This window comes from Ostreococcus lucimarinus, chromosome 9, assembly GCF_000092065.1.
Source record: "Ostreococcus lucimarinus CCE9901 chromosome 9, complete sequence".
Lineage (NCBI taxonomy): Eukaryota > Viridiplantae > Chlorophyta > Mamiellophyceae > Mamiellales > Bathycoccaceae > Ostreococcus > Ostreococcus sp. 'lucimarinus'.
In genome coordinates, this window is record NC_009363.1 from 313,329 (window position 1) to 335,935 (window position 22,607).

The following is a 22,607-nucleotide window of genomic DNA, read 5'->3' on the forward strand; positions in this document are numbered from 1 at the left end:
CTAGTTGCTAATTTTGCTCGCTTGGAGTCGTTTTTTAATCGTGCAGTTCGCGATGAGCGCATCTAAGTCGTCCTTCCATCCCAGCATTGAGCACAGCTCGGCGACGCCGTCGTCGCACTGACCCAAGAACAACGCGTCACGATAATTTGTCGCCTCATCAAAGTCAAATCCCGTGCCCCGACCGAGCCCAGCCATCCGATATAATTTCGTGACGCGCGTGTTCTGCGCCTCGCCGCAACGTTCGAGATTAATCAAGAGCCTCGGTACGTGCTCCTTCGGCCTTTCGATCAAACCGGCGAACGGATGGACGACTAAACTCGTTCCGATGACGATGAGCAAGTCGCACACCTCGAAGTCTTTTTGCGCGCACTCGAAGAATCGACGCGGAAGATTTTCGCCAAAAAACACGATATCCGGCTTGACAAACTCGCCACATTTGGCGCACGTCATCGGCGTTCCCGCACGACACGCTCTCTCCACTTCGTAGATGTTGGCGTCGTGTCCATTCAAACACTTCGCGCTGTCGAAATTACCGTGTGCGGCGACGACTTTATCCTTCGGCAGCCCCGTGGCGCACTCCAACGAATCGATGTTTTGCGTAAAGCATCGCCGCAACAGCCCGCGGTCGTGCAACAGCTTAATGAAATAATGCGTCGGCGTCGGGGCGTAGAGCCCCGGATACAGATCCTTCGCGAGCTTATAAAACGCCTCGGGCTTCTCCCTAAAGTACCCAAGCTCGAAAATCGCCTGCGGATACGGCAAATCGTACTCGCCCAATCGCGCGTACAACCCGCGCTCGCTTCGAAAATCCGGTATCCCCGCGCTCACCGATATCCCCGCTCCCGTCATCACCACCACGTTTTTCACCCCGCCGCGCTCGATGTGCTTCGCGATCCCGCGAAGATCGAACGTTTCGAGCGCCGTCGCCGCCGCCGCCGCGCTCGACTCGCCGAGTCGCTCCGCCGCCAGGCGTTCCATGAGCTCCAGCATCTCCGTCGACTCCCGACCGAACCCGTACCCCGACGACGACGACGACGACCCGCTCGACGATGTTTCCGACCGCGCGTCGTCGTCGTCGTCGTCGTCGTCGTCGTCGTCGCGCGCGCCGCCGTCGGCCCCGCGCGAGGCATCGACACCGTCGCGCGCCGCGCTCGCGTCGTCCGCGCCCGCGTCCGCGCGCCGCGCGCGCGCGCGCGCCTCGTCGTCGTCGCGCGCCTCGTCGTCGTCGCCCATCGCGCCGCGCGTCGTCGCGTCCTCGCCGGTCAATGCCGTCGCGCCGGCCGCGCCGCGCCACATCGACGCGCGCGCCGACCGCGCCGCCGACGCCATGGGCGCGGACGTCGAGATGCGCGACGACGCGGACGCGACGACGGCGATCGCCGACGCGGACGCGGACGAGACGGCGCTCGACACGTCGCGCGACGACGACGTCGACCTCGCGCAGAAGATTTTCGATCTCGAGCTCGCCGAGGGCGCGCGCGACGAGACGGCGGCGGTGATGGCGATCGTCGAGCGACGGAACATGGCGGCGACGTACGCGACGCTGTGCGAGCGGTTCGCGTGGCGCGCGGACGCGGCGCTGACGGCGAAGATGGCGGACGCGAACGCGAAGCGGTTGGGAGAGATCGAAGCGAAGATCGAAGACGCGAAGGAAAATCTCGGGGACGTGGAGATACGGGACGCGATGTGCGAGCGGGCGGAGTTTTACGCGAGCGTGGGGGAGATGGAGAAGAGCGAACGGGCGTACGAGGAGACGGAGGCGAAGACGGCGTCGATCGGGCAAAAGATGGACTGCGCGTTCGCGCTGATGCGCGCGCGGTTTTCGAGGTTGGAGCTGCACGAGGTGAAGAAATTGATCGAAAAGATTAAGGATATGCTGGATCAACCGGGCGGGGGGGATTGGGAACGAAAGAACCGGTTGAAGGTGTACGAAGGGTTGCACGCGGTGGCGACGAGGAATTTTGAAACGGCGACAAAGCTGTTTTTGGACTCGTTGAGCACGTTCACGTCGTACGAGCTGTTGTCGTACGATGATTTCGTGTTCTACACCGTCGTCTGCGCCGTGGTTTCGCTGCCGCGCACCGAACTCAAGGCGAAGGTGATCGATTCGCCCGAGGTGTTGAGCGTGCTCAACCGATTGCCCGGTCTCGGCGACTTTTTAAACGCCCTGCACAAGTGTGATTATCGCACCTTCATGTCGGCGTTCCCCGTCGTCGCCGCGCAAGTGGAAAAGTCGGTGTGGATGAATCCCCATTTCAGGTACTTTTTGCGCGAGGTGCGCGTCGTGGCGTACGCGCAATATTTGCAAAGCTACAAGAGCGTGACGGTGAAGAGCATGGCGGATAGTTTCAACGTGAGCGAAGACTTTATCGATCGCGAGCTCTCGCACTTCATCGTTTCTGGTAGATTGAACTGCAAGATTGACAAGGTTTCGGGGGTGTTACAAACCAACCGACCGGACTTGAAGAACTCGCTGTACCAAACTTTGATCAAGGACGGCGACGCACTGTTGAACAACGTATCCAAACTCTCTCGAGTGATAGATCTTTAGACGCGCGCCGGTGACGATTTGACCACCTTGGCGATTTTAAATCAACCGTTTTCAAGCCATCAGACGAATTCTCCGCGCGCCGAAATCGGGCGTCTCTCAAACCAAGTCGCTTTTCGCGCGAACGACGCGCGGGCGACGCTTTTTGTCACCGAAATTCAGCCTAAACCACCGCCCGCCTTCACTCCGCCGCGCAGCGCGCGTCGCGACTCGATCGCGATGTACGATGACAGCGACAGCGACAGCGACATCGCCTACGTCAGGCACGTCTTGCGGTACATGTACCCAGGATCGACGCCGAAAAACGGCCGAGTCATCGTGTTGCCGGCTGGGACGCTCGGCGACGGGAAGTACGGCGACGAGGAAATCGACGGCGAGTTCTGCGTCGCGCTCCTGATGGACGACGGCGTGAACGTCGATCGATGGAGGGTGCGCGTGTACGATAACTCGTTCGACGGTTGGCGTTTACTCGGCGTTGGGATCACGAGCTTGTGTTGGAACCACGTCGGACCGTCGCTGCGCAGGTGCGAGCTACAGCTCGAGGAAAAGCCGCAGCCGGCGTCGACGTCGGCGATGGATGCGTTGGACTTGAACACGTGCCGAGCGCCGGCGGTGGGAGAGCAGAACGGTTATTTTGGCATAGGCATCTACAACGGAAAGAATACGCAGAATCTGGGCACGCTGTGGAGAAGCGCGTATCAACTGGGCGCGGCGTTCGCCTTCGTCATCGGGCGTCGATTCAAAAAAGAAGCGAGCGACACGCCAAAGTCATGGACACAGATTCCAACGTTTGAATACAGCGATTGGGATGATTTCGTGCGTAAATCGCCCGTCAGTGCGGTGTGGGTCGGCGTTGAGATGGGCGGTACCCCGCTCGAAAATTTTGAGCACCCGCGAAACGCCGTGTACATACTCGGCAGCGAAGACACTGGGTTGAACACGACGATGCTTCGAGCATGTCAGCACCACATCGCATTACCAACCACTGGTACGCGGAGTCCGAGTTTCAACGTCGCCGTCACGGGCGCAATCATAATGTACGACCGCGAGCTCAAAAGGCGAGCCGCCGCGGCGAAGCTCGCCGCGCTCCCGACGCAAAATCGTCGAGACGGCATAGACAGCGTGAAACCACTCAAGTCGAGCGCCTCGCATTAGTCTTTTTTAGCCTGTTTATAGTCTGTCATTCACGCTTCGTTCGCCCTCGCGTCGCGCCCTCGCGCCGCGCCGCGCCGCGCCCGGCGCGCCGGCGAGTTGGATAAGTGCGCGCCGAGAGCCTTATCCGTACTTCGCGACGTCCGACGCCGCCCCGAAGGACTTCTGCGCGCCCGACGCGACGCGCGGGCGTCCAAGACGTGCGTTAGGGGCGTCTGGCGCGCCGCCGATCGCGCGCGCGTCGCGCGTCGCGCGCGAAGGCGTCGTAAAGCCGCGTGCGCGCGGCCGCCGCGACGTCGACGCGCGCGATGTCGTGCCCGTTCGGCCACGATCGAGCGCCCGCGGCCGTCGCGACGGTGGACGACGATGACATCACGAAAGTAATCGTCACCGACGGCGAGCGAGGGACGAAGCGACGGGCGGTGGAGGAGGCGACGAGGGAGGAAGACAAACCAGAGACGCCGAGGGCTGACCCCGCGGCGCTCGAGGCGGCGCTCGAGGAGGAACGAGCGCGCAGAAAGCGCGCGGAGAACGAGTTGATGAGCTTGAAGGCGATGTATAGACAGTGCAAGGCGATGTCGACGGTGCAGAAGGATATCGCGGTGAAGGAATTAGCGATGGACTCGTGCGCGGAGGGTATCACCATCGCGGACTTTACGCAGCCGGACCAGCCGTTGATTTACGCAAACGTGGGATTCGAGGTAATGACGGGATACAGCGTGCAGGAGACCGTAGGGCACAATTGTCGATTCTTACAAGGGCCGGGGACGGATCAAAACGAACTCAACAAGCTTCGGAATGCGATTAAGAAGGGCGAGGCGGTGACGGTGGTGTTGAAGAACTACAAAAAGTCTGGCGAAGAGTTTATGAATCAGTTGTCGCTCACGCCAATTCGTGACGCAGACGGACAAGTGATGTACTACGTGGGAATCCAATCCGATGTCACCGAGCTGTTTAAGCGACGCGATGACGAGCTGAACGCGCTAAAAATGATGGCACGCGCCGAGGCGGCGACAGAAGCCAAGTCGAGATTTTTAGCGCACATGTCGCACGAGATTCGCACGCCTTTGAATGGGCTCATCGCCGTGGGGCAATTATTAGAAGACACAAATTTGGATCGGTTGCAAAGGGAGTACGTATCTACGGTACGTACGAGTGGGGAAACGTTGCAAGCGCTCATCAGCGATATTCTTGACTTCAGCCGGGTCGAGGCAGATAAGCTCGTGCTCCAGTGCGAACCGTTCCACCCAGAGGTAGTCATCGGCAACGTTATGGAGATAACAGCCATGCAGTCAGCGAAGAAGAAGATAAACATCGGTTACCACGTGGATATCGGGGTGCCCAAAATCGTCATGGGTGACGCGATGCGCTTGCAACAAGTGTTGCTGAATTCCATCAGTAACGCCATCAAGTTCACCGACGCAGGCAACATCATGATTCGACTTTACCTCGGCAGAGAGGACACGACGGAAGTCGCGAGGCAAGCGTTCTTGGAAGATGGCGAAGAAACGCACCACGCCAAGATGGTTCGCTCCTATTCCGCCGGTTCGCTCGCGTCGACACAAAAGGACTGGCTCGCGCCTCTCAAGTGCTTCCTGCACATGTGCCCGCATTTCTCGGGCAAGTTGAGCGAAGGTGGGAACAAGCCGACGGATGATATGACATCGGATAATGAATCCTGGTTTTTGCACTTTTACGTCAAGGACACGGGCATGGGGTTAGATCAAAGCACAATTCATAAGATCTTTCAATCGTTTCAGCAGGTTGAAACGGGGGCGACGCGCAAATACGACGGCACTGGTCTCGGCTTGGCGATTTCGCGCAAATTGTGTGAAGCGATGGGCGGAACGATGTGGGCCGAAAGTCAAGGGCTCGGCAAGGGGTCGACTTTCCATTTTTGTATTAAGTGTAAGGCGGTTTCGGAGGATTGGATGAAAGAGAACCAAAAATCGCGCAAGCAACTCGCGAGCGGGGCGGAGTCGCTCCGGCAGCTCGAGCGCGATTTGAGCGTAGATTATGCGGCGCATTTCAAAAGACCAGGCGAAAAGCTGAGCGTGGTTCTTTACGACGAATCTGACATGCTGCGGAGCACGTTGTCCGTGGTGTTGAAGCGATGGGGATTTGCCGTGACGGTTTACGGCAACGCGAAAGATCTCGTCGGTTACATGAGCAAAGCGATGGATGGTGAAGTTACCGATGTCGCCATTATCGCTGAGTTGAGCAACAACGCCGTAGATTTCATTTATGACTGGGCAAAAGGCAGAGGTTTGCTGAACGGAGTGAGCGCGGGGCAAGGAAACACGTTCAGTATCCAGTCAAGTGGAGATGACAAACGCCGTTCCAGCGACACGAGCAAGCTTCCACCTTTTGTCCTTTCGACTTGGCCAGTGGTGCAATCAACCGGCTTTGACACGTCGGACCCTCGGTGTGCGTGGGCAAAGGATAGCGTAGAGGGAACGGAGTCGAGCATTGATTCCGTCAAGGGAACCGCCGTTCGAGATTTCTTCTCCTCCATACGATCGCATCTAATTTCGAGACCGGTGCGACACAACAGACTTCGTCGTACTCTCGAGACGGTTCTTGACGAAAAGGCTCATCACGCCGACGCCGCGGACACTGCGCGTACGGATAGTCCGACGCGAGCGTCTGGGTGCACTCGACGGAAGGTCGATTTCGAAGATGGTGTCTCTGGCCAACATGTCTCTGGCCAACATTTGCGAATCTTACTTGCAGAGGATCATCCCGTGAACATGAAGGTCGCAAAAGCTGTGTTGAGCCGCCTCGGGCACTCCGACGTCACTGGGGCGAAGGATGGGGCGGACGCGTTGGCCAAGGTGCAGGCTGACCCCGCGGGACTCGACGCGTTCGACATCGTTCTCATGGACTTACACATGCCAATCATGGGCGGTATCGAGTGTACGCAGCAGTTGCGAAAGCTTTACCCAGACTGCAAGGTGCCAATCATCGCCGTCACGGCGGACGCTATCGAAGAGAGCAGACAAGAGTGCTTCGATGCGGGCTTCGATTCGTACCTCACGAAGCCTTTCAGAATCGAACAAATCCAAAAGGCAATTCGTACGTTTTGTAAACTTCAGTAAACAGGCGAGATACATGGAAATGACTAGCATTAATCTCAATTCTGGTTGCAATCTACACTACAGTACACTCGGTTTGGGGAATTTATTCACTGTCCGAAGACGACTCGGCGAGGAGCGCTTCCTCGTCGGCGCGGCGTCTTGGTTGCGTCGTTCCCGAGGGCCTGAACAGCCGACCGCACGTGCGCTTCAACCAAGCAATGAACGTCAATGTCATCGGAACACGAACAGCGGACGCGGTGTCTCCGTTTACGGTCGTGTCGTTTTGCACCGGCGCCATCACCGCCGCGAGCGCGTGCGCGCCCTCGTGAGGCATCTCCTCCAAGACAATCTTTAACGCGCAGGTCAAGGGCACACCCAGCACCGCCCCAGCGGCTCCCCAAACCGAGTACCAGAACACAAGCGCGAGCAAGACCGTGACTTCATTCAAATCTAGTCCTTTGCGATATACCACCGGCCCTATCAAATCTCCGACTAAAAACGAAACCAAGTTTGGAATGATCGATCCTGCGACGCGCTGGCGTTCCGTCAAATCCGGCAGCAGCACGATCATTGGCAAAGGCAGGATCGACGCCACGATGGATCCTAAAGTCGGAATGAAGAAGAGCCAGAACGAAACGATCGCCACGGCGATCGCCAGCGGCCACGGCACACCGCACAGTCCCAGCAACGATCCCACGGAAAGCGCCCGCACGACGGCAATTTGCACCATGATGGAAACGAACCGCCGCGTCGCCTTGTGAATTCGTCTCGCCACGAGCGAACGCGCCCTCGATAACTCTCGGCGCGGTGCGAGCAAGAACAAAGTGTAGAACAGCATGAGCATGATATCTTGCATGTAGTGAAACACTCCTACGCCGAGCGTCTCCCAAAACTCTTCATCCTTCAGCGTGGCTTCGATGTTCGCCAACAAACGCGCCCATGCCTCCTCCGCAACGTCATCTTTCTTGAACACGCGCTTCGCCATCTCGCTCATGCTTCGTCCTAAGTCATTAATTCGACTCGTGAACCTCGAATTCCAGTCGGGGTCGTTCCAGTGCACCAAGAAGTACACGCGCCCGAGATATAACGCCCACACCAACGTCCCGAACACCGCGCACACAACCACTAGCGCCAGCACGATCGCCACGATCCTCGGTACCGTGAACACTCGCGGACAGCACAATCGCAATCGATTCCTTCGCAATGTTTCGCGCTGATACGCCGCGTCGCTCACGAAATCAACTAGCGGTCGCAGCAGCAGCGCCGCTCCGGTCGCCGTCACCAACGGTCTCAGCAAATACGCCAGCACCTGGAGCAACCAACAGGCGCACGCGCTCGCGATGACGGCCACACCCATGGTGATCACCGTGACGTCTCGCGCGCTCGCCGTGTGGTGTCCAGGGGCGAATATCGGGCTCGGGCTTAAATTCTCGTTGAAATTGAATGGCCGAGACGGCGACGGCGTGTCGTCGCTCTCGCGCGGCGCCGACGTCGATGTCGGGAAGGCAAACTCGTCGTCATCGTGCGCCGCGCTGGCGCGCGCGCCAGGGGCGGTACCGCCGCGCCGGGGCATCGCGCGCGGTCGTTTGAGGACAAAGGCTAATCTTTGCGCGAGTCTTTTTGAGCTGGACGAGCTGGATGCGACGCGGCTATTGACCATCGGCTAAGCATGCTAATAAATACGACTACACTTCGCTACGGCACGCATCCGACGCGCTCGAGGTACAACACGTGCGAATATAAAACAACGGGCTCGAACGCGACTTGAGAAGCCGCGCCGACGCGAGGGACGGGGGCGCCGTTTGGATTGGCGGCGTCCGACGCCGTGTACTTCAACGCGTCGTTAGGCTGTAAATATCCCGCCGTACTGAGCGTCGCCTTGACGCGATTCACCACTTTAACTCCTGTGACACCGATGCGCGGCTCACCGGCGCTCGCGCCGTCGACGCCGTCGACGTCCGGCAGAGGCGTGAACGTCCACACGTGCGTGTAATCCGTCGGCACCATTCTCGCGACTCCGTACGAAGTCGAGTATCCCAGCGTCACCTGCCTCAACGATTCGAGCGCGAAGAACGTCCCATCCGACTCCCTCGTCTCGCTGTCTCGCGCGTTCGTGAACAACTCGATCCTTTCGGCGTTATTACTCGCGCCGCGCTTCAATCGAATCGTCGTTCGATTCGCGTCTCTCCGCGCGTCGTACTCCACCGCCTCCACCGCGCCCTCGCCGACGTACGCGTCCACGATTTCCCTTAAATTAAATCCACGATCTTCGATCACGTCACCGCCGTCCCGCGCGAATCGCATTCTGTACTCCGTCTTTCCCTCGCGTCCCACGTCTGGCGCGTACGCCAGCGACAGCTTTTGAAACCCCGGCGTCGTCGCCTCTCGCGCCACCGCCTCGCGCGCGACGACCGCGCTCGGAAACTCGTATCCCGCGAAGTCGATCGTCGCGCGCCACTCGCCCTCGAGCCAATCCGGGTACGCTTGCGCGCGCGGTCGTCCACCGTTGAAGACTGGCTTGTTCAGCCGCTTGACCCGCAGGTCGTCGATGAGCGACGATTTCGCCTCGGCGCGACGCGCGCGCGCGAGAAGCGGCGCGCAGACGGTGGCGACGACCACCGCGCGTCGATCGACGCGCGCGCTGGGGCGCGCGGGCGCGACGTCGCGCGCGGACGGCGGTGCGAACGGCACCGTCGGCATCGCGACCGCGCGTCGATGTGACGCGGCGCGCGCGTCACGCGGCGACGCGCGGCGCGTTCCAGATGACGGACGCGTGGACGACGAAACTGCGCGCGACGCGACAGCTCGTGAACGAGCTGCGCGCGGACGTGGGCGCGGTGCGCGCGACGAATGCGTCGAGCGAGCGCGACGGCGATCCGACGACGAAATCTTCCGAGACGGCGCGCGCGCGCGCGCTGGCGCTCGCGCGACGGAAGCTGAACCGACTGGATGACTTGCTGGACGTGCTGGACGATTGCGCGCGCGAGGGCGCGCGCGATGACGCGGAGATCGAGGCGCGAGAGCGGACGGTGGAGGAATTTCAGCGCGAGGCGCGGCGACTGCGCGGCGACGTCGCGAAGGCGACGGAGACGCGAACGACGACGAGCGCGACGACGACGACGGCGACGACGACGAGGGAGTTGGGGGCAAACGTGAGCGCGCTGGGGGCGGCGATCGGTAAGGGAGTGAGCGATGCGGCGACGAGCGTGAGTAACGCGGCGGGGGGGTTGGTGGCGAGCGCGAGTCGCGCGGCGGAATCCGTGCCGGCGCTGGAACGCGCGGCGACGATGGTGATTCCCTCGAGGAAGGACGAGGAGAGTCGAGCGACGCGAGCGATGGACACGCGCGAGCTCATCGAACATCAAACGGCGCAGATTCGAGGGCAAGATGACGCGTTAGAGGGGTTGGACAAATTGGTCGAAAACTTGAAGACGACGAGCGAGGCGATTCACGGCGAAGTCGTGCTGCAGGCGAAATTGGTGGAGGATTTAGAAGCGGATTTCTCGCACACGAGCGATAGAATGAAAAAGTTACGCAAGCAGGGATTCAAACTTGCCGGTGAGAAGAACGAGGAAGAGCGAGAGAGGCTCGATCGGAACGAAGTCATCGAGGAGATGCGAGCGAAGCTTGGTCGCGAGCAGCGCGCGGCGGAGAGCGCCGACGGCGGTTGCGTGGTACAATGACTCGTTGTAATTCATCTAATTTACACAAAACTGGCTACTGATTCTTCTCAAATCTACGTCACGCAAACTTGGTGCTCGAAGCCGACAGCGAGTGTACCGCGTGCGCGTACGCCGCGTCGCCGATGGCTTCATCGATTCGCGAAACCGTCGTCTCCACGCGTTGTTTCAACGCGTCGTTATCACACAAAACCGTACGCGTGCGGTACTCAAGCACGGCATCGATACCGTCGATGTTCAGACTCAACGTTGCTTTTTTCTCATTCACCTTGAGCTCGCCGAACTGAGCGGAGAGCATGGCTGCGACGACGCGCAGGCGCCACTTCTCCGCGGAAGTCTCGTCCTTCTTCTTGATGGCGTCGCGTAATCCAGCCTCGGCTTCCTTTAATGCTTCTGGTTCACTTTCGAGCTGTAAGATTGCGCTCAGCGTCGCGTCGACGATCATGTCCGTCAAAGGATCGCTATTCCATTCGATGACGACATGTTCGACGCCGGTGATTTCGTCCGCGAAGCGCTTGCGTATCGTCACCATGCCGTCGTTGATGGACAAACCATCCGCCTTGTCGACGTCAAACTTGTCTTCGCCCTCGCGCGCTTCAACTTCAGACGGTTCTGTCTTCGCTTTCTTCGCGCGACTCGTCGTTGCCTTCTTCTTCGGCGCCGCTTTCTTCTTCGCGGCCGGCTTATTTGCCTCCTCCTCTGCGTCTTCCTCCTCTTCTTCGTCCTCCTCTGGCGCGAGCGTGGAGACGACGTGCAAGCCTTCGAAAAGAGCTTCGAGTGCGAACCGCAGCGTGCTGATCGGGATCTTACTCGGCACAAGCTGACGCTGCGTCACTAAAGACGTTCGTAGCTTGGTGTAGTTGTTCACGTCTTCCGGGGCGATGAGCATGGTGCCGAAATCTTTTTGAACCAGCACTCCGGCGACGTGGTCGCCCTCTTCGATTTCTTGCTCGGCTAACAAACCGGTGATTTTGGCGATGCGCTCGCCTTTGTGAATGATCTCGACCGGTTGGCAGTTCTTGGGCGTGTAGACGCTCATCTTTTTATCATCCGCCGCCGCCTTGTTGTCCAACGCGCGCTTCAATCGACCCATCTCCCCCGCTTCGCCGTGGACCAGAATGACGTGCGGCGGCGCCAAGGCGTCCAAAAACGCCTGAGTCTGCGGGTAATCCGCGTGCGCGCTAAACGAAATGGCATCGACAGACATGTTGAGCTGCAACTCTCGTCCGTCTCGTGCGATGATTTTGTTAACATCACTCAAAATTTCGCGCGCCAAAGTGCCTTGTACGGCGAAATCGGCGATGATTACACCATTCTTCGGATCTTCGCACCACGACTCGAAGAGTTCGCGAGACAAACCGCTTTGCAACATCGACGGCGTCGCGAGAACGACGCACGGACCGACGTCGTCCAACTCACTCGATTTGCTGACGTGCTTAACATGATTGAACACGAACGGATTCGCCTCCTCGAACGCCGCCTTCATGTCCGAGTTCAACACGTTGATGTACGTTTGGTAAATCGTCATCGCTTTGCGCGCAAGCGCCGACGCTTGATAAATTGGCACACGCTGCAAATCCGGATTTTGCGCCCAAAAGTCCTCTAAAATCAGCAACAACTCTTGCGCGCGACCGAGCGCGACGACGGGAAGCAAAACTCGCCCTCCCCGACGCAAAATCGTCTGCACTTTCTCCGTAAACCGAATCTCCCGCTCCTCCCGCGGCGAGTGCGGCGACACCCCGTACGTCGACTCCACGATCACCACGTGCGGCGGAATCGCCGGGACGTCCGCCGCGGGCAGGTGTCTATCCGCGATTCTGGAGTAATCTCCCGTATACAGCACGCGCAACCCCCCAATATCGACGTTAAACATGCACGCCCCCAGCACGTGCCCCGCTCGATACGGCGTCACCTTGACCCCGTCCACGTCCACCTCTTGATGAAAATCAATCACCTCAATCTTCTTCATCGACGCCTCCAGGTCCTTCTCTCCGAACAACTGTTCGCTCGGCTCTTGATTCTTCAGCAATCGACAGAAATCTTGCATGAGCATGTGATATATCGCCTTCGTCGGGTGCGTCATGAAGATTCGTCCATTGAAATCCGTCCTTCCGCACAAAAACGGCACCGCGGCGCAGTGATCGAGATGAAAGTGCGTCACGAACAGCGCGTCGACGTCGGCGAGATCGATCTCATCAAAGTACGGCAGCGACGCGAGGCCGGCGTAGCCGGGATGGATGCCGCAGTCGAACATGAGCGTCTTTTGTTTGTAGCGCGCGATCACGCAACTTCGACCGACTTCGCTCCCGGCGCCGAGCGGGATGATCTCCAGCAAGTCACCGGCGTGCGCGTCGTCGTCGGGCATCGTCGGCTGCGGCACCGCGGGCGCGAGCGAGGTCATCGCGCGCGCGCGACTGGCGATGCGCGCGCGAATGCGCGCACGAGTCGGTGGGTCGGTCGCCGCGGCGACGGCGGCGCGGGGCGAACGAACGACGCGAGACGGGGCGAAACGCGACGATGGATTGAAATCGGTCAATCGTCGGTGAAAAATATGTCCTGGACGTGCGCGAGCGCGCGCCGGAGCTTGGTGACGTCGGCGAGGGCGTGCGCGCGCTCGATGTGGACGAGCTCGCGAGACGCGCGGAGCGCGTCGTTTTCGCGCTCCAGGCGACGGTTTTCCTCGGCGTAGCGCGAGAGGAGGCGCTCGACCTCGCTGACGCGCGTGATGACGTCGGAGGTGTGGTAGATGGAGTTGGAGACGCGCCGCTGGCGCGAGGATGGGGTTGGGCAAATGGCGGTGGAGGCGTCGGCGGCGCGCGTCAACGCGGCGATTCGACGGCGAAGCGCGCAGTTTTCTGCCCTCAATTCGTCCACGAGCGCGTCGGGAGACGCGCGCGCGTCGATGGTTTCGGTGGTGCGAGATGTGTTCGACTCGGGAATGTTCACTATGGACGTCACGCGCGCGGCGTATTGAAGCGTGCGGATGGTCTCTTCCACGTGTCGCTCGTTGGCAGAGCAGCAGGCGATCATGAGCGTCAGAGAGCGACCGCCGAGCGAATCCATCAAAAGTTTCGTGAGCTTGCTGTCGCGATACGGCACGTGTGGTGTCGTGGCTTTGGCATCTCGCGATTCGTCGGCGAGAATCGATATCACTTTGCCGAGCGCGAAAAGACTCTTGTTGATCAGGCTCGTCTCTCGCGAACCGGCGTCTTCGCTCCCGCTGTGCTTTAAACGTTCGCTCCCAGCCAAATCCACGAAAGTCATTTTCCCGCGCGTGATCTCCACATCTCCGGAATCATCGCAAGAAGCGCCGACGTCATCGTCGCGATCACCACCACCGTTCGCGCGCGGCGCTCCAAAGTAGCGCTCGACGTGCACGGTGAGCACGGCGTGCGAGCGCGAGCTCTCGGCGTTCATCTTGTGCGATCGCACGCGGCGTCTGGCGGCGCCCTCGCGCACGCAATCCAAAGCTTCGCCGGCGTTCGCGCACTCCCGTCGCGAGAGATTTGGAACATAGAACCCATCACGGCTTCGCCAACGCACGCGAAGCGATTTCGACGACTCGTCCGCCAGCAAATCGATGACTTTCTCCTTGTAAATCTCGTAACTCGTGACGGAGACGACGACCTTCGTCGGCGCCTTTTCCCCACCACCCGCAGCCTCGCGCCCGAGCGCGTCGAACAAGTACTCGATCGAGCGCCCAATAAGACCATCGTCCGATCCGACGTCATTCATCGTCGGCGACGAGGTCGACGCCGTCTCGACGTCGTCGCGCGTCGACGACGCGCTCTCGCTCGCCCCGCGTCGCGCCCCCGCGCGTCCCAACATCGTGTACGTCTTTCCGCTACCAGTCTGCCCGTACGCGAACACGGCGCTCGCGTACCCATCCAACGTCTTCATCAACAACGCCTTCACCCCCGACACGTCGAAGAACGCGTCCTGCGTCGTCCGCGTCCCCGCGCACGGCCCTCGAAACGCCACCTTTTCCCGCTCCGCCGCGCCGCGCCGTCGTCTCGTTCGTCCTCCTCCCGCGACGCGCACCGCGCGTCCGTCCGCGCTCACCGCGCTCGGTCCATCCCCAGGGCGCACTCGCACGACGACGCGCACGCGATCGACGCCCTCGCGCGCGTCCTCGCGCGCGTCCTCGCGCGCGTCCTCCTCCTCGCGCGTCCGTTCGGTCCTCGCCGTCGCGTCTTCCTCGCTTTCCGCGTCGCCGTCCGCCGCCGTCGTCGCGCCGTCGACGCGATCGACGCGCGATTCTTCCTCGTCCTCGCCGTCCCGCGTCGCGTCGTCCATCGGCGCGTCGCGTCGCGCGCGTCAAACAGAGCGGGAAGACGAACGGACAGTTTCGCGTCTCCGTCGGTCGCGCTATGTTTAGCGCGCGTTTTTTAGATGGATGATTTTCAACCGCGAATTCGCGACAAAACGCGCCCCGCGCGGGTCGTCGCGCGCGTCGCCATGCGCGATCGCACGGCGCAGTTCGCGACGATGTGCGCGGCGTCGACCGCGACCGTCGCGCGCGTCGACGACGTCGACGTCGGCGCGCGCGTGAAGGAAACGCGGGCGAATGCGCGGGCGAATGCGAAAGTCGCGACGTGCGAGACGGTGCGCGCGTACGCGCGGACGGCGGCGATCGCGCTGGAGGCGACGCGGACGTACGTGGAGGAACACCGCGGACGGTACAAGGGCGCGAGCGATCGGGAGAGGGACGCGTTCGAGGCGGAGACGTCGGAATCCATCAGGGAGTGTCAGCGGTGCGTGGCGAGCGCGAGAGACGCGGTGGAAAACGCGCGGGACGGCGGGGCGCTGGCGCGGGCGCCGCAGTGCGCGGCGCACTTGCACGGGATCGGGTTGATTTTGAGTGAGTCGCTGAACGACGTGGCGAGGGCGTTCGATAAGGTGCGAGAGACGAGGTTCGCGGCGACGCTGGAACGCGCCGAACGCGAGCGTCAACGGAAGCGCGCGGCGACGAGGGCGAGATACGACGACGCGGGGACGGGTGCGTCGGGAGCGGACGACGATGGCGTCGCGCGCGCGGTACGCGTCGAGGGGGTGGAGATGAGGCAAGAGCAAGTGCACGCGGAGCGGCAGGATGGATTGGAGGAGGAGTTGACGCAGTTGCTCGATGAGGTGCGAATGGCGGAGAAGAACGTCATCGAGATGTCGGCGTTGAGTTCGTTGTTCGCCACGCACGTACAAGCGCAGGCGGAGCAGATAGAGTCACTTTACCAAGACGCCATCGAGAGTTCGCGGCATTTAGACATGGGCAACGTGGAGATGAAGAAAACCATCGCGCGAAAGGGAAGCGCGCAGCGCTACGTCGCGTTGATTTTGCTCGTCGCCACGCTCGGGCTGTTGTTCCTCGATTGGTACTCGGGATGACGCGGGCGGGATCAACGCATAGCAAACGTGTAGCGCGAAGCATTCGCACGATCACCGCGCCGCACGCGCGATCCATCCTTCGCTCGCGCGGTCGATTCCGTTCGTTTCGTTCGCCGCCGACGCCTCGCGCGCGATGTCGCGGTCCGCCCTATCCACGGACCTAGGCGAGATGGCGCGGGTGTAATACATAGTAAATTTTTAGGGCTAACAATTCGTACATCTACTGCGCTACTCGTGTGATCTATGTTTCGCTAGTGCGTCCGCTCGGCGGACATCACGTCGTTGAACGATTCCGGCGGCTCCGTCGCGAATGTCAACGTCTCCTCCTCAAACGGCATGACGAGCTCGAGGGCGTGTAAGAACATCCTATACGAATCGGTATCGTCAGAGTACGCCATATCGCCCAAAATTGGATGCCCCGAATGCATCAAGTGCAAACGAATCTGGTGTCGCCGACCGGTGACGGGCCTGCACTCCAAGCGACTCACCTCGACGCCGCGATTGGCGCCGTCGAGCGTGCAGTAGCCGCGTTGCAACACTTTAAAGCTCGTCTCGCTCGCCTTTCCGTTTTCTTCGTCCACGCGTTCGCGAAATCCCTTCACGTCCGTCGGATCTTTCCCGAGTTTCGCGTTCACCGTCCATTCGTCCTCCTTCGGCCAACCGAAGACGACGGCTAAATACTTCTTCTTCGCCAGGCGATCGCGAAACAATTTCGCCGCGTTCCCCGCGGCTTCTCGCGTGTGCGCCGTGAGCACCACTCCGCTCGTCGCCGTGTCCAGCTGATGACAAAACCGATGGTGCTTACCCGGATACTTCAAGTTCAACCAATCCTCGCAGCTCGCGTCGCCGTCCCATCGCGGCGTGAACCGCGTCTTCTCCACTCGATTTCCATCCGCGTCGTTCTCCATCCATCCTCGAGGCGTGTCCAGCCGCACCGCGAACGGTTTATTCACCGCGACGTACCCTCGCTTTTCGCACTCGTACACGGTTTCGTATTTCCGTTCGAGCACGCCCGGCTGTCGCAGCGCGCACGCCGTCGCCGTCTCGTCCCCGAGCTCGCCGCGTCGCTCCAAAAATTCCAAGTACGACATTCTCGGCGCGATCTCCGTCGCCACGTCGTACGTTTGCGCGCGCGGGTGTTCGCGGAGCATCGCGTCGACGTCTTCGGCGCGCGCGCCGCGAGAGACGAGGCACTCGCGCGCGGTTTCGCCGTCGCGCGCGCCGGCGGCTCGAACGCTGACCCAAGGCTGCGGGTCGTGTTTCATGACGCGTCGCGCGCGTTTGGACGCGCGCGCGGCCGAAGACGCGAGTCTGGCGCGAGCGAAGCGTTCGGTTCGCCTGGCGAGGGCGATTCGCATCGAGCGCGGCGCGGAATGCGGCGCGGCGCGGCGCGCGCGGAGAGCGCTCGGCGGCGCGCGGCGTCGCTATTAAAAATTAAACGCGGTGCTCCCCGCGCTGTCGGGAGTGCCGCGTTGGACTATGCCGGATATCGGAGGACTCGGGAAATCGTCTTCGTCGGGCGTGGCGTAACCGTCGTCGCTCGCCGCGGGCGACGGCGAACGCTCGGACGACGGCGCGACCGGAGCGACGTCCGCGCCGAGCAGCGCGCGCTCGGCGACCGCCATGAACTCGCGCGGATCGACGCCAGATAATTTATTCATCTCCCGAACCATTTCGGCGAGCATGACGCACTCGGCTTCGACGAGCGCGAGTCGCTCGCCTCGCTCGGCGGATTCTCGTTCGCTCGCCTCGAGCGCGCGCGCCGTCTTTCTACACGTTTCCCGCGTCGACGCCGCGCGCGCGAGCCGCTTTTCCAGCTCGAGCGCGTCGTCTCGCAGACGCCGCTCGTTCGCGCGCATCGACTCGATCGTCTCGCGCTGCGTCTCGCACTCCACTTTCAGCGCCGCGCGTTCGCCGAGCGTCTCCGTCAACCGTTTTCGCAGCGCCAGCTTTTCCTCCGCCTCCGCGTCCGCGATCGCCTCCGCCTTCCCAAGCGCCCCTCTGAGCTCTTTCTCTCGATCCTCCAGCGCGCGCATCTCCTCGCGCGCCGTCTTCAATCGCGCCTCGAGCGCCGCGATCCTCTCGAGCGCTCGCGCGTCGTCGCCGTCGTCGCGCGTCGCCGTCGACGCGTCCGCGCGCGTCTCCTCGCGCGCCCTTCGCGTCGTCGACGCCGTCGCGCGCACCGTCGCTCGCACGCGCGCGTGTCGCAGCGCGCGATTCTCGCGCCGCAGCGTCTCGCACTCTCGCCGCAGCGCCGTCGTCTCGCCGTCGCTCGCCCGCGCGTTCGTCGTCGCCGTCGTCGTCGCGCGGTCGTCGTCGCCGTCGCGCATCTGTCGCAGCGCGCGCTCGAGCGCCGCGCTGCTCGCGCCGCGCGGCAGCCCGAATCGCGCGCGCAGGTCCTCGACCGACATATCGCTCGCGCGCGACGCCGAGACGCGCGCGACGCGCGATAGACGCGACGCGACGCGTCGCGAGCTGTCGCGATGCGATTTGAATTCGCAAAAGTCATTCGAATCGACACTCCGCGTCGCGCGCATGCGACGCGCGCGCGCGACGCGCGATGCGTTCGCGCGCGACGCGTCGTCGCGCGGTCGTCGCGACGCGCCGCGCGCGCGCGACGTCGCGGGCGTCGTCGAGTCGCCGTACGTCGTGCGGTTCAACTTTAATCGCGACGACCGCGGCGCGGCGCTCGCGATCGGCGACGAGCGCGGGCGCGCGACGATCGCGCGCGCGAGCGTGTCGCAGCGCGACGACGGGCGGCGGCGCGCGACGGCGATCGCGGCGCACGAGAACGCGGTGTACGACGTCGCGTGGACGCGCGACGACGCGCGGGTGCTCACGGCGAGCGCGGATCGCGCGGTGGCGATGTTCGACGCGGAGACGGGACGGATGCTGGCGAAAATGATGGGACACGGCGCGAGCGTGAAAGCCGTGGCGACGGCGCCGACGCAGCGGGAGGTGTTCGCGAGCGGAGGACGGGACGGGCGGTTGATTCTGAGCGACGCGCGGACGAGGCGGGGCGCGGCGAACGAGGCGGAGGACGCGGACGCGGGCGAAGTGACGCCGACGCGGACGGTGCGACGGGCGCACAGGGCGCCGGGGGCGGGGACGCGGGCGAGCGCGGCGCTGCACAGCGTCACGTCGGTGGCGTTCGATGGGTCGGGGAGCGTCGTGCTGAGCTCGGGAGGGTCGGACGGGTTGGTGAAAATGTGGGACGCGCGGAAGATGAAGGGCGCGATAGGAGTTTTAGAGGACGAGCGCGAGGACGCGTTCGTGCGAGGTTCGTTCTACGATGTCGGATTGGGCGCGCGGTTCGGCGGTGAGGGCGCGCGCGCGACGCGGGCGTCGCGAGGGATCTCCGGGATCGCCGTCGATCCGACGTCGTCGCGCGTCGTCGTTTCGTATCTCGACGACCACATGGCGATGTTTGACGCGAACGATCCGCGAGGGAAGCCGCTGCGACACTTCGTCGGTCACAGGTCGAGATCGTATTACATCAAGCCGACGTTTTCGCCCGACGGCGATCGCGTCGCGTGCGGCTCGCTGGACAACGACGTGCACGTGTGGGACGTCCGCGACGCGAGCGCGCCGTCCGTCGCGCTCGATGGTCACACCGCGAGCGTGAGCTGCGTGCACTGGTCGCCGACGGATCCTCACGCCCTTGCGTCGTGTTGCGACGACGGCGAAATCAGACTGTGGCGCTTTGACGGCGCGCGAAAGCCCAGCGTCCGCGCTCGCGTCGACTCGCGAGCCAAGCGCCCGGCGCCGCCGTTGCACCCGAACATCCTCCGCGCCCTCGGGCGCGCGCCCACCTTCGACGACTCCGCCTCGGCGGACCACGACATCGCCATCCCCGGCGCCTTCGCGCCCGCGTCTCCGTCGGCGCCGACGCGCGTCCTCGCCGCCGACGTCCCGCCCGCGAAGCGTCGCGAGCGCGTCGAGCCATCGCCGCGCCGCCCGTTTCGCGACGTCGCCAACGTCCGCGGCCGACGCGCGCTTTCCTAGCCCTCAGCGCGTCGCGAGGTCGCGACGAACCACCATCGCGCGCGCGTCCACGCGCGCGTTTCGAGCGCGAACGCGCGCGCGACGCGTCGAATCGACCCCCCGTAGCGCGTCGGGACTCGCGAAATCTCTCGAGTTCGTTGAAACGACAAAAAAATCTCTCTTCGTTCAAACCGTCGCGCGCGCCGATCGTCACCGCGCGCCGCGCGCCGCGCCGCGCCGCGCTCGACGCGAGAAGCGAACGCGCGTCGATTTCGCCGCGCCATGGCGCTGCTCGAGCGCGCGCGAAGCGAACTGGACGCCCTCGAGCGCTCCGTCGCCGAAGGGGACACCGCGCGCGCGACGCGCGACGACGACGACGCGACGCCGGCGAAACGCTCGACGACGGCGACGCCCGATCCGTGGACGCGAGCGGCGCCGGATGACGCGCGCGCGACGCGCGCGGGGCTGACGGTGAAGACGAAGACGCGAGGGGACGGCGAGGGACGGCGGGACGCGACGACGACGACGTTCGCGGAGGCGCTGGCGGAAGAGTTGAAGGACGCGCGAGGGAATCCCGCGACGCCGGCGTCGAGGGACGTGAGCGATGTGCCGTTGCACGATGCGGTGAAACGGGCGGACGCGGAGGCGGTGCGAACGATGGTGAGACGAGCGACGGAGGGGGGCGCGAGACGAGAGCCGTCGTGGCCGCCGAGCAAAGCGGCGTTGAATCGAATAGATTCGCTCGGCGATTGCAGAAGCGCGCCGCGAGGAGTGGACGCGAAGAATGCGAACGGAGACACCGCGCTGGCGGTGGCGTGCGCGCTGGAGGATGGGAAGGCGTGCGAAGAGATGGTGAAGATTTTGGTGGACGCCGGCGCGGACGCGAGCGCGCTTTCAAACGGAATGGCGCCGGTGCACTGGGCGTGCGCGCTAGGGCATCGCGACGCGCTCGCGTGCATGGTCGACGCGTCGTCGACGTCAATCGTGAATCTTCGTGCCGAAGATGGGTCGACGCCGTTGCTCGTGGCGGCGGAACACGGTAAAATCGAAGTCATACGATGGTTGCTCGAGCGCGGCGACGTCGACGCGATGGCGAGAAACGCGCATGGACGCGACGTACTCGGCGCGCTCGGCGCGAAGATGCGTCGACAGAGTCAATCGGCGAGGAGTGAGTTACGTGCGGAGATATTTGAACTCATTCCTTCGCTGCGTTTGGCGTTTTTGTCCCATCCTGATTGCGAAGAACACGTGTCGTTCAAGCCACATCAAGAGAGCCCCGAGCGCATAGTCGCCATTCTCGCCGAGTTGCAGCGCGTGATCGACCGCGGTGAACTCGCAATGGGAGAGCTAGATAAGACATGCACGTTCGGCGCCGCCGAACCGTCGGATATCCTCCGAGCGCACGATGAGAATTACGTCCGCGTGTTGGCCGAACTCAGCGATCGCGTCGGGCAAACGCCCATCGCGTTCACGCCGTACTGTCAAAACCATAACGGCGTGCCAGAAAAACTACAAAAACCCGCGGAGAACAGTGACACATTCTTTTCACCGGGCACGTTGCAAGCGGCGCTTAGAGCTGCGGGCGGGGTCATTCACGCCGTGGATAGAGTCTTGGATGGGAAGAATAGGAGCGCTTTCGTATGCTGTCGCCCGCCCGGTCATCACGCCGGGATCAACGGCGCCACGGAAGGCGCGCCGTCGAGCGGCTTTTCCATTTTGAACAACGCCATGATCGGTATGTGCGCACTTTGCGCGAGCGACGCGAGCGATCGATTTTTCTTGAAACGGACGCACACGCATAACCGCGGCGCTTCTACGACACGCGTCGCGGACATGATGCGCGTCCTACATCGACGTCCACTTTCAATGACAGAGAGTTCTGAGCGTGGCTCTGCTGACAGATACGGGTGGTACATTTCGCGCGACTCGACTAACTGACTGACGCTGACGTTCACAACGCAGGCGCTTTGCACGCCATCGACGTTCGCAAATGCATGCGGGTCGCCGTGGTTGATTTCGACGTGCATCACGGGAACGGCACCGAAGAAATCGCCAGGCATTGGCTCACGAAGCAGCGCGCGAGAGACGACTATCACCGGCACAAATCTCCTGACTTGTTCTTCGCGTCGATTCACTTGGCGGATGATGGAACGTCTTCGGGCATGCTTCCATTCTACCCGGGCAGCGGCGTGCAGGATGATTTGATGAACAATATCGTCAATGTCGTCGTCCCACCGATGTGGCTCGCCAAGGGCGCAAGCGCCACGGCACACGCGGAAACCGGCGAGCGCGCTCGGAAAAAAACAAAACGCTTCGCTGACTCTGAAGATGCCGCCGCCGCGCCGCCGCCGAAGACCATCGCCATTGAACCCGAGCAGCAACAAGGTGGGCGCCTAGAGTGGATGAAGGCGTTTCGAGAGCGCTTGATTCCCGCTCTCAGGGCGTTCGGTCCTGAGCTCATAATCGTGTCCGCGGGATTCGACGCGGCGGCTTCGGACGTAGGAAACTTGGGCGTCGATCCGCGTCGAAACACGAGGCACCAAGGCGCTAACCTTCGCGCTGAAGACTACGAGGACATGACGAAGTTGCTCGTAAACGTGTCGAACGTTTGCGATGGGCGAGTTGTATCTATTTTAGAAGGGGGCTACGGACACTTGATGAGCGTCGGAAAATCGAGCGACGGCGCGCAAAATGCGTTGACGCTCGGTAGAGACGTCTTCGCCAAATGCGTCAAAGCGCACGTCCAGGCGCTCATCTGATGTTGTACTTTTCACTCTGTAAATA

At 62.2% G+C, this 22,607-nt stretch overlaps 15 protein-coding genes across 15 annotated transcripts; 8 read left to right on the forward strand and 7 right to left on the reverse strand.

Annotated features, from left to right (window-relative positions):
• Positions 1-990, reverse strand: SRT3501 (predicted protein; the record flags this gene model as incomplete). Its single annotated transcript, XM_001419735.1, has 1 exon — positions 1-990. The coding sequence occupies one exon, from the start codon at positions 988-990 to the stop codon at positions 1-3; it is 990 nt and encodes a 329-aa protein (XP_001419772.1).
• Positions 991-1,498: 508 nt separating this feature from the next.
• OSTLU_16772 (predicted protein) lies at positions 1,499-2,551 on the forward strand (the record flags this gene model as incomplete). The annotated part of the gene is made up of 1 exon (XM_001419517.1): positions 1,499-2,551. One exon carries the CDS (start codon positions 1,499-1,501, stop codon positions 2,549-2,551), a length of 1,053 nt encoding a protein of 350 aa, XP_001419554.1.
• Positions 2,552-2,767: 216 nt separating this feature from the next.
• Positions 2,768-3,703, forward strand: OSTLU_88222 (predicted protein; the record flags this gene model as incomplete). Its single annotated transcript, XM_001419518.1, has 1 exon — positions 2,768-3,703. One exon carries the CDS (start codon positions 2,768-2,770, stop codon positions 3,701-3,703), a length of 936 nt encoding a protein of 311 aa, XP_001419555.1.
• Positions 3,704-4,317: 614 nt separating this feature from the next.
• On the forward strand, positions 4,318-4,647 carry OSTLU_35077 (predicted protein; the record flags this gene model as incomplete). Its single annotated transcript, XM_001419519.1, has 1 exon — positions 4,318-4,647. A coding segment is annotated over one exon (330 nt), but the record flags the coding sequence as incomplete, so codon positions are not given.
• Positions 4,648-4,650: 3 nt separating this feature from the next.
• OSTLU_1394 (predicted protein) lies at positions 4,651-6,774 on the forward strand (the record flags this gene model as incomplete). Its single annotated transcript, XM_001419520.1, has 3 exons — positions 4,651-5,172; positions 5,347-5,757; positions 6,058-6,774. Coding segments are annotated over 3 exons (1,650 nt in total), but the record flags the coding sequence as incomplete, so codon positions are not given.
• A 106-nt stretch (positions 6,775-6,880) lies between these two features.
• On the reverse strand, positions 6,881-8,350 carry OSTLU_93242 (predicted protein; the record flags this gene model as incomplete). The annotated part of the gene is made up of 1 exon (XM_001419736.1): positions 6,881-8,350. One exon carries the CDS (start codon positions 8,348-8,350, stop codon positions 6,881-6,883), a length of 1,470 nt encoding a protein of 489 aa, XP_001419773.1.
• A 122-nt stretch (positions 8,351-8,472) lies between these two features.
• On the reverse strand, positions 8,473-9,477 carry OSTLU_33502 (predicted protein; the record flags this gene model as incomplete). Its single annotated transcript, XM_001419737.1, has 1 exon — positions 8,473-9,477. The coding sequence occupies one exon, from the start codon at positions 9,475-9,477 to the stop codon at positions 8,473-8,475; it is 1,005 nt and encodes a 334-aa protein (XP_001419774.1).
• A 587-nt stretch (positions 9,478-10,064) lies between these two features.
• OSTLU_33503 (predicted protein) lies at positions 10,065-10,460 on the forward strand (the record flags this gene model as incomplete). Its single annotated transcript, XM_001419521.1, has 1 exon — positions 10,065-10,460. The coding sequence occupies one exon, from the start codon at positions 10,065-10,067 to the stop codon at positions 10,458-10,460; it is 396 nt and encodes a 131-aa protein (XP_001419558.1).
• Positions 10,461-10,518: 58 nt separating this feature from the next.
• OSTLU_33504 (predicted protein) lies at positions 10,519-12,822 on the reverse strand (the record flags this gene model as incomplete). The annotated part of the gene is made up of 1 exon (XM_001419738.1): positions 10,519-12,822. One exon carries the CDS (start codon positions 12,820-12,822, stop codon positions 10,519-10,521), a length of 2,304 nt encoding a protein of 767 aa, XP_001419775.1.
• A 521-nt stretch (positions 12,823-13,343) lies between these two features.
• Positions 13,344-14,372, reverse strand: OSTLU_2187 (predicted protein; the record flags this gene model as incomplete). Its single annotated transcript, XM_001419739.1, has 1 exon — positions 13,344-14,372. A coding segment is annotated over one exon (1,029 nt), but the record flags the coding sequence as incomplete, so codon positions are not given.
• A 573-nt stretch (positions 14,373-14,945) lies between these two features.
• On the forward strand, positions 14,946-15,839 carry OSTLU_33506 (predicted protein; the record flags this gene model as incomplete). Its single annotated transcript, XM_001419522.1, has 1 exon — positions 14,946-15,839. The coding sequence occupies one exon, from the start codon at positions 14,946-14,948 to the stop codon at positions 15,837-15,839; it is 894 nt and encodes a 297-aa protein (XP_001419559.1).
• A 251-nt stretch (positions 15,840-16,090) lies between these two features.
• Positions 16,091-16,747, reverse strand: OSTLU_16779 (predicted protein; the record flags this gene model as incomplete). Its single annotated transcript, XM_001419740.1, has 1 exon — positions 16,091-16,747. The coding sequence occupies one exon, from the start codon at positions 16,745-16,747 to the stop codon at positions 16,091-16,093; it is 657 nt and encodes a 218-aa protein (XP_001419777.1).
• Positions 16,748-17,266: 519 nt separating this feature from the next.
• On the reverse strand, positions 17,267-18,410 carry OSTLU_25043 (predicted protein; the record flags this gene model as incomplete). Its single annotated transcript, XM_001419741.1, has 1 exon — positions 17,267-18,410. The coding sequence occupies exon 1, from the start codon at positions 18,374-18,376 to the stop codon at positions 17,267-17,269; it is 1,110 nt and encodes a 369-aa protein (XP_001419778.1). The 5' UTR covers positions 18,377-18,410.
• A 294-nt stretch (positions 18,411-18,704) lies between these two features.
• OSTLU_33509 (predicted protein) lies at positions 18,705-19,844 on the forward strand (the record flags this gene model as incomplete). The annotated part of the gene is made up of 1 exon (XM_001419523.1): positions 18,705-19,844. One exon carries the CDS (start codon positions 18,705-18,707, stop codon positions 19,842-19,844), a length of 1,140 nt encoding a protein of 379 aa, XP_001419560.1.
• A 636-nt stretch (positions 19,845-20,480) lies between these two features.
• HDA3504 (predicted protein) lies at positions 20,481-22,599 on the forward strand (the record flags this gene model as incomplete). The annotated part of the gene is made up of 2 exons (XM_001419524.1): positions 20,481-21,558; positions 21,786-22,599. 2 exons carry the CDS (start codon positions 20,481-20,483, stop codon positions 22,580-22,582), a joined length of 1,875 nt encoding a protein of 624 aa, XP_001419561.1. The 3' UTR covers positions 22,583-22,599.
• Between the last annotated feature and the right edge of the window lie 8 nt (positions 22,600-22,607).